This window comes from Planococcus citri, chromosome 4 (assembly GCF_950023065.1).
Source record: "Planococcus citri chromosome 4, ihPlaCitr1.1, whole genome shotgun sequence".
Taxonomy (NCBI): domain Eukaryota; kingdom Metazoa; phylum Arthropoda; class Insecta; order Hemiptera; family Pseudococcidae; genus Planococcus; species Planococcus citri.
The window spans coordinates 41,033,070-41,046,973 of NC_088680.1; the positions used below are offsets into that span (position 1 = coordinate 41,033,070).

The window sequence follows — 13,904 nt, forward strand, 5'->3', positions numbered from 1 at the left end:
TGGCTGATGGGGTTGGCATTAAATCATTTCCCAATATTACATCTTTCGTATCAATGGATTATATTTGAATAAAAAATTCGTTATTCGAATATCACACGTGATGACTGATGAGATACCTACGTATTCACTTACTATGTAATGTGGTTATCCCTCTGTTTGCTCTTTCTCCCCTTTCCTGCGCCCTCGATACATATTTTTATCGCGATTTTTCAAAATACGGTACGACGTGGTGTGTGGAATCTGACCCAGCTCTCATTTAAATTCATCGATGGGTTTTCTATAAATTATCGAATCGTCGACACGGTGGAAGGTTCAACGACCATATTCGCAAGCCCCGAGAAGCTGTATCTACATATATAGGTACCTCTCTCTCGCACATTGTTACACGTGAACAAACCCGCCATCGCGTTAATTAATTAATGTGCGTGAAATTTCGCCTAATTAATTTATCGCCCCGGTGTAAAGCCTTTGGATTTCTCGTAGAGTGTTTTCGCGGTTTACACGTAGGCGTGAATACGCGTAAAATTGCCTTTTAAAGCCACCACAACCATCTATCGGTTGATAGTTGGAGGAAAAGAACGCCTTTACTACCTGCGGGAAATTTTACTTACGAGCTTTTTTCAGCAGAGAGACGAGGTTCAGTTGCAGGGAGGATGCGAAAAAAGACGCCAAGTTGTGTTCGAGGAAGACGCTTAGCGTGTAGTACATTTGCGTTTACGATGATGCGAAGTTTATGAGAGAAGTTGAGTAGGTTTTTTTTTCTTCTTCGGTGTGTATCTTTTACAGGAAGATGACGACGACGACGATGACGACGACGACGATGACGACGAGAGTCTTATAATGTGCTCAAATTGTTCCTTTTCGCTACCTTTAATGTATAGTTGAAATTTTAGGGCTGCGAAATGCGGCGAATGTAAATATAGTTTGGCGTTGAAAAAGTGTACTTGGGTACAACTTGGATGTATAATTTTTGCGAAAAAGAAGGCAGATGCGGTGTTGTGAAATTCGTTTTATCTCGTGATAGAAAGAATTTAGTCTGCGAATAAGCGTATTTTGCGTAGCGGTCGCGATTCGTACGATTAAAATACGAGTATGTGAAATATTTTATGTTTACGAAAATATTTTTCGATTAGTTAAACCTTGGTTAAAGTTTGTAAAGTGACTTGCAAAGGAATATACATGGCTATATTTGTTTTTTCTATCAACGAAACGAAGCAAGAAATGAATCATTTAATCATACAAGTGGTATACACATGAAAGAAAAATATACTCTTGATATATATATTTTTTGTGAACAGAAAGGGCTTGGTGGAGAAGTTTCGTATGTAGGGATGGGTGAGGCTCACAGTGAATTCCCAAAATTTGATTTTTTTTTTGAATAACAATATCAGTGTCCAATATTGCAAGTTCAAATTTTTTATTGTTTTTTGAATCTGGCACGAAAGCGAGTGTTGTTGTGCTGGTGAGCCTAGGTTCGTACAAGTAGTTCATAGAAAATTCAGGCATCTTACTGGGTCACTTTTATAGTGACTTAGTCACTTTTTTCACGAAAAGTCACTTTTGGTTACTTTTTTCCTCAAAAAGTCACTATTGGTCACTTTTCTTCTAATAAAGTCACTTTTTTGAATTTTTTTTCGTTTTTTAAACAAAAAAAAAAACGTTTTTAATCCAAATTATCTTTTTTTTACTCATTTTCGAAGGGTTTTATGCGAATTTTCTTTATTAAACACTTTCAGAATAATATTAAAAACACAAATTTTTACTTTTCGAAACATCAATTTTCGAAAGCTTTTGCCCTTGCTTCGCTCGGGCTTGTTTTCTTTTCTTTTTCAAAATAAAGATGAAAATTTATTTTTTTTAAAATCAAGCACAAAAACCAAAAAATAAATTTCTCACAAAAAACCATCGTTTTTATGCCTCTCAAAATACAAATTTTCAAGAGCTTTCGCCCTCGATTGGGCCTGTCTTTTTTCATTTTCAAAATCAACTTCCTTCAAAAAAACATCATTCAAATTCTAAAATTTTAAAAATAAAAAAATGAGCTAAGTACTCGTTCTCACATTTAAAAAAACGGATTTTCCGGTGGGGCCAGACTGGAGAATAAAGTAATAGTTTTTAGGTGAGATATTGAACGTTTTTTTGATTTTGTTTTTCGATTTTTTGCTCTCCTGAACGCTGGAATTAAAAAGAAATTGGTCACTTTTTTGGTCACTTTTTTCACTGATGAAAGTCACTTAAGTCACTTTTTTTTAGAAAAATTTGGGTACGATGCCTGAAAATTGTTTTATTTGCCAGAAATCTCCAAAAAAAAAGTATTGTTACTTTTTTACAGGGTTGAAGAGTGAAATCATAACAATGAAAAATGAATTGATATCTGGCTGCGTTTAATATTTTTGTTTTCTCTCAATTAAAAAGTTTTTCAATTATAGGAAAAGCACTCGAATATTCGCAATTTAACAATTTTACAATAGTGGATTTTATTCTAACATTGTCGAATACCGAAGTAGGTATAATTGGTAAAAAAAAGTATCTGGATTTTCGTTTTTTCCTTACAAACGATTCAACACCGTTACACCATTCAGTAGTGTTTGTGCTATCTATGGAATAACGTCGCAATTAAAAGCATGAGAATTCAGAGCTATCTGAATAAAGAATTTGAAAATTGGTGCGGTAGTGCTCAATTTTACCACAGTTTTGATTCAACGAATGGAAGACTTTCGAAATTTTAAAAAAATTAATCGAGATGGAAATTTATTTGATATTGATAATCTTTTAAGGATAATGAATTTCACGTATTCCATTACGTACTTTTCAAAATTTAATCAACTTTTTGATTCGAGATTGTCACTTGATAATATTCAATATTCATTGTGACGTTGAAGAAATCGAATGAAAAAAATTGAAAAAAAGTCTCTCTTCTCGAATAAAATTTTGAAAAAATGTACCTGATTTCTTTGCCAATGATTCACAATCTCCAATTTTAGCTATAAAAGTATCAAATCTTTGATTTTTGAAAAAATTCTCGTAATCGCTAAGATTTTATTTTTTTAAAAAAAAGGTACCTAAAAGCGTCGCTTTTTGCCAATAATTGCCAGAAAGTCCACGATTTTAAATTGCCCTCTCTTTGAGTGTCTCTCTAACACCTCTGGCAACTTATCTTTGACGAATAAGTAAGTTGTAAATGCTCGCCAATAACCATACACCAATCTTACCAACATGCTTAGCCGCAAAATAAGCTACCCACACCTCTGGTCAGCAGTGTTGCCATTTTGGCATAATTATGCCAAATTCTGTGTAAATCAAGTTTATTTAACATTGAGATTTTCCATGATTTTCGAATTTAGCATTTAGCATAATGGTTAGCATAATTCCTTTTCATAAATTTTTATCCTAAAAGACGTGAAAGTTGGCAAAAAATGGCGTGATAAGTGACTGACAACAGCTAATCTTTAAACATAGACTGGTAAGGATTGGAAAATTTTTTTAGCGTAATGAATCTAGCATAATAATTTTTGCTTTCCGGCATAATTTAGCATACATTTTCTTTCAATCCAGCATTGAACAAAAATTTCCCGGTGTATCTTCCTTCCTCCTTTTATTTTGAATTTTAAGGGCCAAATCCCAGTACATATAAGAATATAATTAATTCGGTAGGTAACTAAAAACATGAAAAAATGTAATTGAAGTAAACCACAGCGTAAATTACGTATTTATTATTGTCATGTTTCGAATCGATGTCTTCGTGTTTTTTTTCTCATTTCAAATTATTCGTTCAATAATTTAAAAACATACAAATAGTTTAACGAGAATATAAATATGTATTGAGATCTTCCTGCAGCTTTTTCTTGAGACGTATAAAATATGTTCAATGAGAAAGCAAGAATGAGAAAAATGATGTATTACTTAAATATAATACTCGTTTCAATACTAATCACACGTCTGCAATTTTCCCCGTTTCCTAAAAAAAAACAAAATGAAAAACCATAGAAACATCAAAAACTTGTTTCATATTTTTGAAATAGATATTAAACAATAGGTGAAAAATACGTACCAAAAAATTATGAAAAAAAGTGCAACCAATTTGAATTTTTCAAGCAACAACAGCAAAGCTAATTGGGTTATAGAAGCTTTTCGGAGAAAGTAGAATTTTGCAGCAGTCCCCCCTCCCCTTTCTTCGCAAGATTTAACAACTCCTCCGAGAAAAATAATGGACTCTCAACATTTAGGAGTGTTTTACAGAGTGAAGGAATTTTAAGTCAAATGGAGGGCTTTTAAGGTACCAATGTTTGTCAAATAGACTTTTTTCATTACTTGCGAGACTTAGAATCTATCGGGTAATTTTAAAGGCACCCAATATTCTGATTTTATCCAAATTTTCTGTTTGACCACTAAATATCAGGGCACCCTGTGAAATAACGGAATGCAGATGGCAACTAGAAAGTATAAAATACATCAATATGCAATTGAAAGAGTTGTGGAAGTGAAGAAATAATGAAAGTGTTGGACAGATGAGTTTTCATTTGAATCTTACTAAAAAATATTGAAAAAAAGGATTGTCCCTTTAAAAATTTTGATATTTTCTCAAAAAAAAAAAAAAAAGTTATTCAATTTTGGATAAAACATTGTGCTGCTTCCTCAATTTCCTCCCACAGAGGACATTTAAGAGAGCTGATACAATTCCCCCCCCCCCGTCCCATTTAGTCGAGAAGTCGACATTTTATAAAATGTAATTTTGTACAAAAGTAACCAGGTTCGATTTTTTTTCTTCGAAAATATGACCGCTAATAAGAAAATATTCCTTCAATGATCGAAATAGGCAACTAATTTTACTTCACGTTGTAAAATTTTCTTCAAAATACAATCAAATCGAAAAAATGTAATCCGTACGAGTATGTACGCCCAAAAGAAAACACCAAATTGAAAATCTAGGAAATCAAAGATACACTGATATGGAATCCTCCTCCCTACCAATAAAAAAAAAACAAAACTTTAAGAGAAGTGGCCAAAGCAAAGCATCTAAAATATAACCATAAGCCTTGGACCCAAAACTTTACACAATGTACTATTAAGGTATAAGGTACAGTGCACTCAAAAGCTCAGCCGTGCATGGTTTAATAGACAGATAGGACGTGAAAACAACGTACAAAATATTTAATTCAACAATATCACATTTAGTATTTTTTCATTACAAGCTTAATAAGCCATAGTAATCTTAAAATTGAGGATAAAAAATCTACCGGAGAGAAGCAGCCAGGGGCAAGGGTGGTAGATATTTACATGGTCAGTCTTTGTACAATGGTGAAAGGCAATTTCAAATGGAATTGTAACCATTTACCTTGGTATTGATTGCGTCACTCGTCAGTTGTTTCTTTTCAGAGGATTCCTTCGATTCGACGCATTCGATTTCGTCTTCGGCCGATTCCATGAAATGGATTTTGGTCATCATGGCGGCTCCTATGAAGGGTGGAATACCGGCTAATATGAATGGTAACGTGTACGATTTAGTCTGATCGTATATTGCCCCTGTAAACAAACATAAATTTATAGTAAAATTTAAACTATTAACAGAAGAAATAATAAATGACTCGTATTTTGCAATGGTTGAAAGAGCACGCAAAAATACATCACCAGCCAAACTTCCAGGAGCCAAAGTGCATTTTTCGATGTTTTGGGAATTTTTGAGAATCAAATTCAAGTCAAAAATGAGAGAAAAATGTCATAATTTTTTTAAATTGATCTATAAATCTGAACCTTAGTTCGTACCTTATTTTCGACCCGCCCTCCCCCCCACCTATTGATTGGAAAAAGTTTAGAACCAGTTTGAACAGAAAAGTTATAATTTTACCAAATTGATCTAAGAAAACTGTAATTCAGTTCTTACTCTATTTTCGACCTCTCCCCCCCCCCAATTGATTGGAAACGGTTTAGAACCAGTTTGAGCGAAAAATTTCAGATTTTTTTTGGCTTAAATAATTATAGAATTCTCTATTTCTTAAAAAAAGGGTGAATTGAATGCTGAAAGTCTATTCAAATGGCCTCGTTAATAAAATTTGTATGAAAATGACCCCTGATGTCAGATTCGAAATGAAATTACATCATTACCTGCAACTGTAGGTCCAATAGTTATAGGAATAGAAATCAATCCAAGTAGGAATCCGATAGCTTGTCCGGCTCCTTTCGGGCCACAGAATTTAAACGCGATCGGACCCACGACAGTAATAAAACAGCCATCAAACAAACCCATGATCAATATGGCCATCAAAAGTAACGTGTAATTTTTTATGAACGGCGTCAAGATCGATACGATTCCGATGACTACGAATGATAGCTGCAAAAACACCAATGATAAGTACGTTGAATTACGTAAAGAAAATAATACCTATTCGATCCGAATAAATAAATCGTAATCGGTGATCTAACCTGTTGCAAAATTATACTATTGACTCCTTTCAAATCTGACAATTTACCAAAAAGAATTCTGCCAATGGCGGATGTGATGGCAATACACACGACGGGTAACTTTTCATTCTCGCCTTTAAAATTCTTACGGATAAACATAGCCTGCGAACGTAAACGGTGCGTTAAATAATCATCGAGTAGCGTCTTATCTTTGATGATAAGCTATGACGATAATTGATTTTAATGATGGATTATCTCAATGTTCCTATCGATTAATTAAAAAAATTCAAGTTCATTACGTTACGTTACACTCTTACCATATGCACGTAGGGCACAAAATATCCGCACAATGCGATAGGAACTGCGACAATCCACAAAACGTATCTGGGATTTTTCCATATACTGATGTTGAGGAAATTAGCGAAATACGCTTCGCTGGTATCGTCTTGAATGCTCTTTTTCGTCAGAGGAGACTGGAAACGTGGTTTGAATGCGAACGAGCATAACATCAAACAACTCAACAACGCTGCCAGGTACCTGAATAATACAAAAGGGACAATAATTAGGTATATGTTTGGTAAATTTTTCTCAAATTAGATTGCAAAATAAAAATGCCAGAATAGCATTACGTGAAATTTAATCTAGCAGGCTGTCTAAAATTTAATAAAATTTTATGAAAAAATACGATCGGGTAGAATCGATTGCGATTAAATTCGAACCAATATTCCGAATCGAATCATTTTCAATCTAACTGCGCTTGAAACTTTGTCGTAAAAATGATTAACGAATCTAACTACCTGAAGCAGGTATTCAGGCCAACTGTCTTCAAAAGGTAATCTAAAAGGAACGGCATAATAATGGTGAATACTGAACTACCCAAGGTCACGAATCCATTCGCTAGACCGATATTCTTCTTGAAATAATGACCGATAATAGTTAGAGACGGAATGTACGTCAATGATGCTCCAATACCATACATAATACCACAAGAGAAGATGAGAACATATACCTGTAAGCACGAGAAAAGTGTCATCAATTAGTTTTTTGAAAATAAGTAATAGGTGAATTAATCAATTGAGATCCCCACTAGGAGATCATTTTTTCAAAAAAAAAGTCATTAGTGACGGACCCCTGATGAGATTCATATTCAAGGGCCTCCCTCTGTTCTCAGTCGAGAAACCTTTTATATAAACTTTTGATTTTTCTAATTAAGTATACTTGGCAAATTACACGTATAAAAATATGCTTCATTAAACTTTCAACAGTAGCGCTGCATTCAGATTCGATACTTCGAGGAAATTTTAGAACTAGGTACATCCATAAAACAACATCGAACAATATAAAATACTTTTTAGTCGAAAATTCCTAAAATAACGCCATCTCTAATGTAAAGGGCAGATCATGAAAAAAAAGTATATGAAGGATTTCGACCTGATTAACCTGTTGGAAAAAAATGAATATTTTCATTTTATAATTTTTGACCAATTTTTGAAAGCTGAAATTTACTTCACGCATCAAGTATTTGCTATCTCCTAAATCGATTAAAACGGTTTTGAGCCATTTTAGACCTCATTTTGATTTTTTTTCTCAAAATTTCAGTACTTAAAATTTGATTTAGTGGGTGTTTTTTCATGTAATTTTGATCTTTTTGTTTGATCAAAAAATTTCTACCTCCTCAATTTGTGATTTTTCAAATCAACGATGGTTCGAACCATCTCAGAGTTCATTTTAATCAAAATTTTGATTTTTTTTTTCATGAAATCGGACTGATGTTTTTTTTTTAAATCATAAACTTGAGAATGAAATTTAATATTTTTCTGACCATTTTTATTTGAATTTTATTAAATTTTGATTTTCCTCAAATAATGGACTTTTGAATTTTTAAAAATTCTCTGAAAATTGAAAAAAATGGAATTCAGCATCTCGAATTTGACTCGGGAACTTGTATCAATTTCATAAAAATTTAGAATTTTTTCCTTGAAATTTAACTTTTGAATTTTTTTAAAAATCCACCTTTCGAATTTTTTAAAAATTCGCCAATTTGTAAAATGAAATCCAGCATCTTTCCAACACAGCTCAAAATCAAAAAATTTAAAAGAAGGCTCTGAAATAGTGCGACATTACCAATAATCGATCTGAGAGGTCAAAAACCGCACCTTCACAAAAAACCCGTACCTTTTCACCTAAATTTCATTACATTAAGATTTTTTCCAAAAAATTATTTTTAATAATTTTTTTTACTCAAGTCAAAATTGAATTTAGGATCTGAAATTTGACTTTCATATTTTTATGACGTTTCGAATTCTCTGCTCGATCAAAAAAATTCTATTTGATTAATTTTTCAAACCCAAAATACTTCATTTTTTTTGAAAAAATTGATATTTTCAAAAGTAAAATCGAGGTGGCTTTGCAATTTTTTGAGGCTTATCCAAGTTTCATCAAATTTTGATTTTTTTTCATGAGAAATTTACTTTTGAATCTTGAAAAGATAATCAATTTGAGAGGTGAAAAAAAAATACAAAAAAATTGAAATTTCTGTCTCATTCCTGTATGAAACTGGTAAACTTACATTTTCAATGTAAAATGACGATATTAATAAACTACAGGTGATTATAAATCCGCCAATGCAGGTTGTAGGTCTGATACCAATACGATCGCTGACCATTCCAGATACCATTGAAAGTAGGAAAGTGGTACCAATCATTAACGAACCAATCAAAGCTGAATAAAAAAAAATCATACCAAAATTATCTCATTAATTATCATATGAAAGTATACATAGATACCTAAATATCATTATACATAATTATGTACAATGTACAACTACAGTGAAAAAATAAATACATATTAGGTATAAGGTCATAATTCGCACATGCATCTTACGTAGACAGACCATATTTGTTTGTATGATTCAATGTTCAATTTTCAGCGTGAAATTTATCATTCTAACGTTATCAAAATCAATTTAGGTGGAAAACGATTTTTTTCAAATACATTGTCAGTACAGTAATGCAAACACGTAAACAAATGTTCATTTCTGTTCATCGATTAATTACGTGTACTTATTCGTTTAGGAATAATTAAGAGATGATTTGGAACAATTTTTTTTTCTTATGGATTGAGTTTTTTTTCTTTCCATTCCCCTGAATTTTTGAATTTAGCACAGTGTTGTTTCCACGAGTAGATACTCGAGTATTTAATCTGAAATTTCAGAAGTGGTTCTGAAACTTGAGTTTTAACATGTATACTTCTCAGAATGAAACACCCGACTAATATGGTCACGTTTTATCACTCGAGTACCCACTCTAACTACGTAGGTAGGTATTCTGAAAAAATGATGATATTTTACGATAAATTACGTGGATCTAGATACATCGTAAAAAACTTACAAGCTTTAGCAGCCGCATTATCCATTTTATTTTCGGTATAATTCTTGTATATTTCATTATAGATGATCGAGTATGAATTAACGATACCGAATATTAATCCATTACACAGGAAGCTGGCAAAAAGCACGATGTACGCACGAGTACCTCCATCAGGGGGTTGCTTCTCTTCGGGCATATTGTCGCCGGAATATTATTCGATCGAAAAAAAACACTACTGCACGAGTATAAGCACAACTGGAACCGAACACCAGTATTCAGCTCATCAATCTGCTAAATTAGCTATTGACCTGAGAACAAAAAACATACAGTACTCGTTAGTGGAATGAATTTCTGATTAATAGATGCTTAACATACCTACCTCCCATAATGTTGCGAATAACTTATAATGAATTAATCGTTTCCAAGTACCTACATTGATGATAAAAATATGTACCGGCGAATCGAACTCATCGTACAGAACAAAGACACCGGTATATTATCTATTCTTCTTATAAAAATGAATACGAGTATGCTCTTTGACATACTTATAATTGTTTTATATAAATAAGTAAATAGGTTGATCGACCTCGTAGATAATGCAAAATTGATAATGCACTCGTAGATCTAGATACATTAAGGAACGAGAATAACAATCCCACGTACTTTGACATCGACTTACTTAGCTTTACATACTTCGGTTCTAGATGTACACAGTCACAGGAATAATTAATCCACGTACTGCACACGAACGTTATCACTGGAAACAATTTATATCGAATATTTGCGGCACTTTCGGTTCAATAAGTTCAACCGACGATTAAGTAAACGACTACAAAGCTCAAACGCACGAATTACATAATAGGTATTGAAAAAACCATCGAACATATCAAATATCAACTCAGAATGTAGAATAAGTTATCATCGTATAGTAATACAGAAAAATGTCGCATCGGTCTAGTATTGTTCTAATTATATTACTTACTTCGTATCGAACCCGAGTAATGCCAGTAATTTTTAACATTCGAACGCAGAATGAATCAACATTTCGAGTTCGCCGAGAATATTGCGTAATCCACAGAACCGAGCACACCGAAATCGGAACACCGAATGGTGGTGGAAGTAATTACGAAGCACGTGTTACTCGGAGCACGTTGTTCGGCGATACTGATACTAGCACCAGCACCATTCGAGTTCGCGAATACGAACGTTTGTTCTAACGGTAAATTTTATCAGCTGTATCGAAGACCGTATTATCAGTACACCGGAGCTTATGGTTAAAGATACTCCTCAAGCTGATACATGTTGAGCGCATGATTAAAAGCTAAATCTGTCTTCGAACGAACGTCATGAATTAAATATGTATAAGAAACCGTAGAAACAATACAAGATCCGGTAACGTTGGGTGGTTGAAGCACTTCGGTTACTTTCGAATGAAAGTTCAAGTTTTAAACGATCATCTGCAACAACCACACCTTATTGTAAACCGAATACCTACTTGGTTCTCTACTCGCTCAACTTAAAGCTGTAACAGTATTTTACTTCTCGTATAACTTACCATCGTATTGTTCATTCATTTTAGTGTCAAGTATACAATATACCTATGTACGGATACCAGTCAACTGATAACATTCCAGTTAGCTTTCAAAATGATAAAATAGCCAGCCCACAAACGATAGGCTTCCTGTCCTTCGCTGATATAGTTTTATCTCTGTCCACTATACAGAACTAACGGTCCATCGTACGTCATCGTACAATACGAGTACCGTAAAATAGTACATTTCTAATCAGCTTTCCGTTTCCATGGTAACCCTACTAAACACAGCATCACAAATCCTTTCAAATTCAACTTTCAATACGTCTTGAGAAGAATGCTACCTACTTGTTGTAAATTAATTCAATTCATTATTCTATGTACATACAACGACTACGCACTGTATATTTATATAACGGATATCAGCAACTTGATTTGCACATATTTCAATTTCATCGTTCGTACAGCTTCAGCTCGTGCTTTTTTCAAACTAAACGGCGACGACGCTGCGATCCGGTCTACGAGGTCTTTGGGTCATTATTATTAGTAAAAATTACACCCGAAGGTCGCTTTTCCGCTTCAAACTTTCAATCAATTTCAATTATAACTGATACACCGAACTAGGTACCATGCCCATGCCGCCTTCTGCTGCTCTTTACTCTGTACGGTTTCCAATCTAAAATTTCCACTTTGCCATAGACGCCTTTCTCGAGTCCTAAGTACTAGATTTTAACGAAAAGAAAAAACAACCAACGGACGTGATTTTACATTAATTTAGGTACTTACTCGATGTCGTTTTTATTCTCAGTTTACTTTTAGTCGATTCTGCTCTGCTGTCCTGTCGTATTTGGGAATTGAATGAAGTGACAATTTTGTCGTTGTAGGTGTTTTTCTTGATCTTGAATGGGCGTAGGATGCACTGATTTGTACCTACCTAGAATTTGAGAATGAAATTTTTCTATCCACGAATATAGGACATCTTTGTTTTTCATCAGTTGGTAGGTTTACTCTTACCTACTTGAAAAATGTATTACGAATGAATGATCTCTCTATCTGTTGAATATGTTCGGTAGGTACTTGATTCAGATAGGTACTTATTAAAAAAGAAGTAGAATGAAGAATTAAATTCAAAAAACACTAAACACGAATATCTACATATAGTACCTACTTAACGAATTGTAGTCACTGTCTCTGCTAAGAAAAGTACTGGTTTACTTAACTTATCACTCAACCAGGTAACCATCTCCTTCATGAGGTTGAAGAAATGGCTTAACGAGCTCTTTTTATCATTACAGCTTCGAAGGGAGGAGGCATCAACAATTCTTGAAAAATAAAAATCTGACTAGAATAGGCTGGGACAAAATCTATTACTTAATAATGAAAAAATTAAATCTAAAGAAAAATATAATTTGAGCTTTGAAAAAAAAACTTGAAAAATTTAAAAGTAGTTATGATTGAAAAAGCGAGTGAAAAAGTGGGACCTTCATTCCAATTTTCGCAAAAAGTGAGACGTTTTAGACAATTTTTCCAAAAAAAAAAAACAAAACTTTTTTGCAGTTTTTGTGAAACAGCAAAATTATTTGAAGATTTTACTTTTCAGTAATCACGACGAGAAAATCAGAACCTTTTGAAAACAATGGAAACAAAAAACAAGGCGCGTCATTTCTTTCCTCAATGTATCAAATAGGGTGAAATGGGGGGGGGGGGTTCAAAACTTATTTAGGTTGAACAATTTTCTGTTCAAAATTTTTTTGTTTTCAAGAAATTGCCAAAAAAAGTTGATGAAAAAACAAAATTCTGAAAGAAAGAGATGAATGAATTTCACAATTTGATGGAGAAAAGAGAAAAAATATAAATTTTTGGAATTTTTATTTTTTTAAAAAATTGCTTCAATTTTGGTAAAAAAAAAACTTGATTTTTTGACAACTCCAGGAAAAAGACAAGATTTTGTTACTAGAAACTGTTTTAAAACACGTTGAATTTTTTTATTTTCGAAGAGAACTAGGTAGGTACGTAGGTAGCTACAAAAAATGAGAGATGAAAATCACAATTTCAAGTTATGTAATTCTCTGTTTTGCAAATTAAAACATTCGAGTAGAGTGAGTTCATAGTTTCAAAGCTAGAATGACAATCTTTTCAATTGATAGTTGGACTCCCTCTGAATCATTGCATAGCGTCGAGTTTTCGCGTTGTCCTTATTTACTTTAATCTTCTTAAGATCTGTTCAAATGGCTGCAATGCAAGTTTCATATATGTATTACTCTAAAATGAAACACAAACACAACCGGTCTATTGTATAATTGATATTTTGTACTCTTAAAAGTTGAAGCTCATTAGCTCAAAAAGAAATGTGAAAAGTATTGAGCGATGAATGAGCAACAAGCAAAACCATCTTGCTATCTCTGAGAGATTCTTATTTAAAAAAAAAAAATGAGTCTGGATGAAAGAAATTGATCAAACCAAGCAATTGATTTGGTTACCTACGTAATTCCCATGAAGATGAACTTTGAAAATGATGAATAAAAATTGACTAATCCACAATTGAATTTTTCTTTTGTTTCAGGTAAGTGCTTTTTGCCTTCGAAGTAGGTACATAGGTACTTAGT

General features: G+C 33.0%; 2 protein-coding genes across 7 annotated transcripts in view; one reads left to right on the forward strand and one right to left on the reverse strand.

Moving 5' to 3' along the window:
* kcc (solute carrier family 12 member kcc) overlaps positions 1–13,904 on the forward strand; it is a 650,839-nt gene that overhangs the window by 190,823 nt on the left and 446,112 nt on the right. The window lies entirely within an intron of this gene.
* Positions 3,681–11,075, reverse strand: LOC135843087 (monocarboxylate transporter 10-like). Of its 5 annotated transcripts, XM_065360835.1 has the most exons (10): positions 10,750–11,075; positions 10,447–10,524; positions 9,789–10,075; positions 8,969–9,120; positions 7,197–7,408; positions 6,717–6,936; positions 6,421–6,561; positions 6,103–6,328; positions 5,336–5,523; positions 3,681–3,958 (listed from the first exon to the last, which is right to left on the reverse strand). In XM_065360835.1, the coding sequence occupies exons 3-10, from the start codon at positions 9,961–9,963 to the stop codon at positions 3,932–3,934; spliced, it is 1,341 nt and encodes a 446-aa protein (XP_065216907.1). In that variant the 5' UTR covers positions 9,964–10,075; positions 10,447–10,524; positions 10,750–11,075; the 3' UTR covers positions 3,681–3,931. The 5 variants fall into 5 exon arrangements, with proteins under 5 accessions (XP_065216907.1, XP_065216906.1, XP_065216905.1 ...); XM_065360834.1 differs by having other exon boundaries at positions 10,461–11,075; XM_065360833.1 differs by having other exon boundaries at positions 10,447–11,075.

Bases quoted from the DNA above. Each gene is read 5' to 3' on its own strand.
- LOC135843087 (XM_065360835.1), bottom strand. From the start codon at position 9,963: ATGCCCGAAGAGAAGCAACCCCCTGATGGAGGTACTCGTGCGTACATC. The intron at 6,562-6,716 runs GTAAGAGTGTAA...TTACGTTCGCAG, and splicing joins TTGTGCCCTACGTGCATATG to GCTATGTTTATCCGTAAGAA. The intron at 3,959-5,335 runs GTAAATGGTTAC...GTTTTTTTTTAG, and splicing joins GTGACGCAATCAATACCAAG to GAAACGGGGAAAATTGCAGA.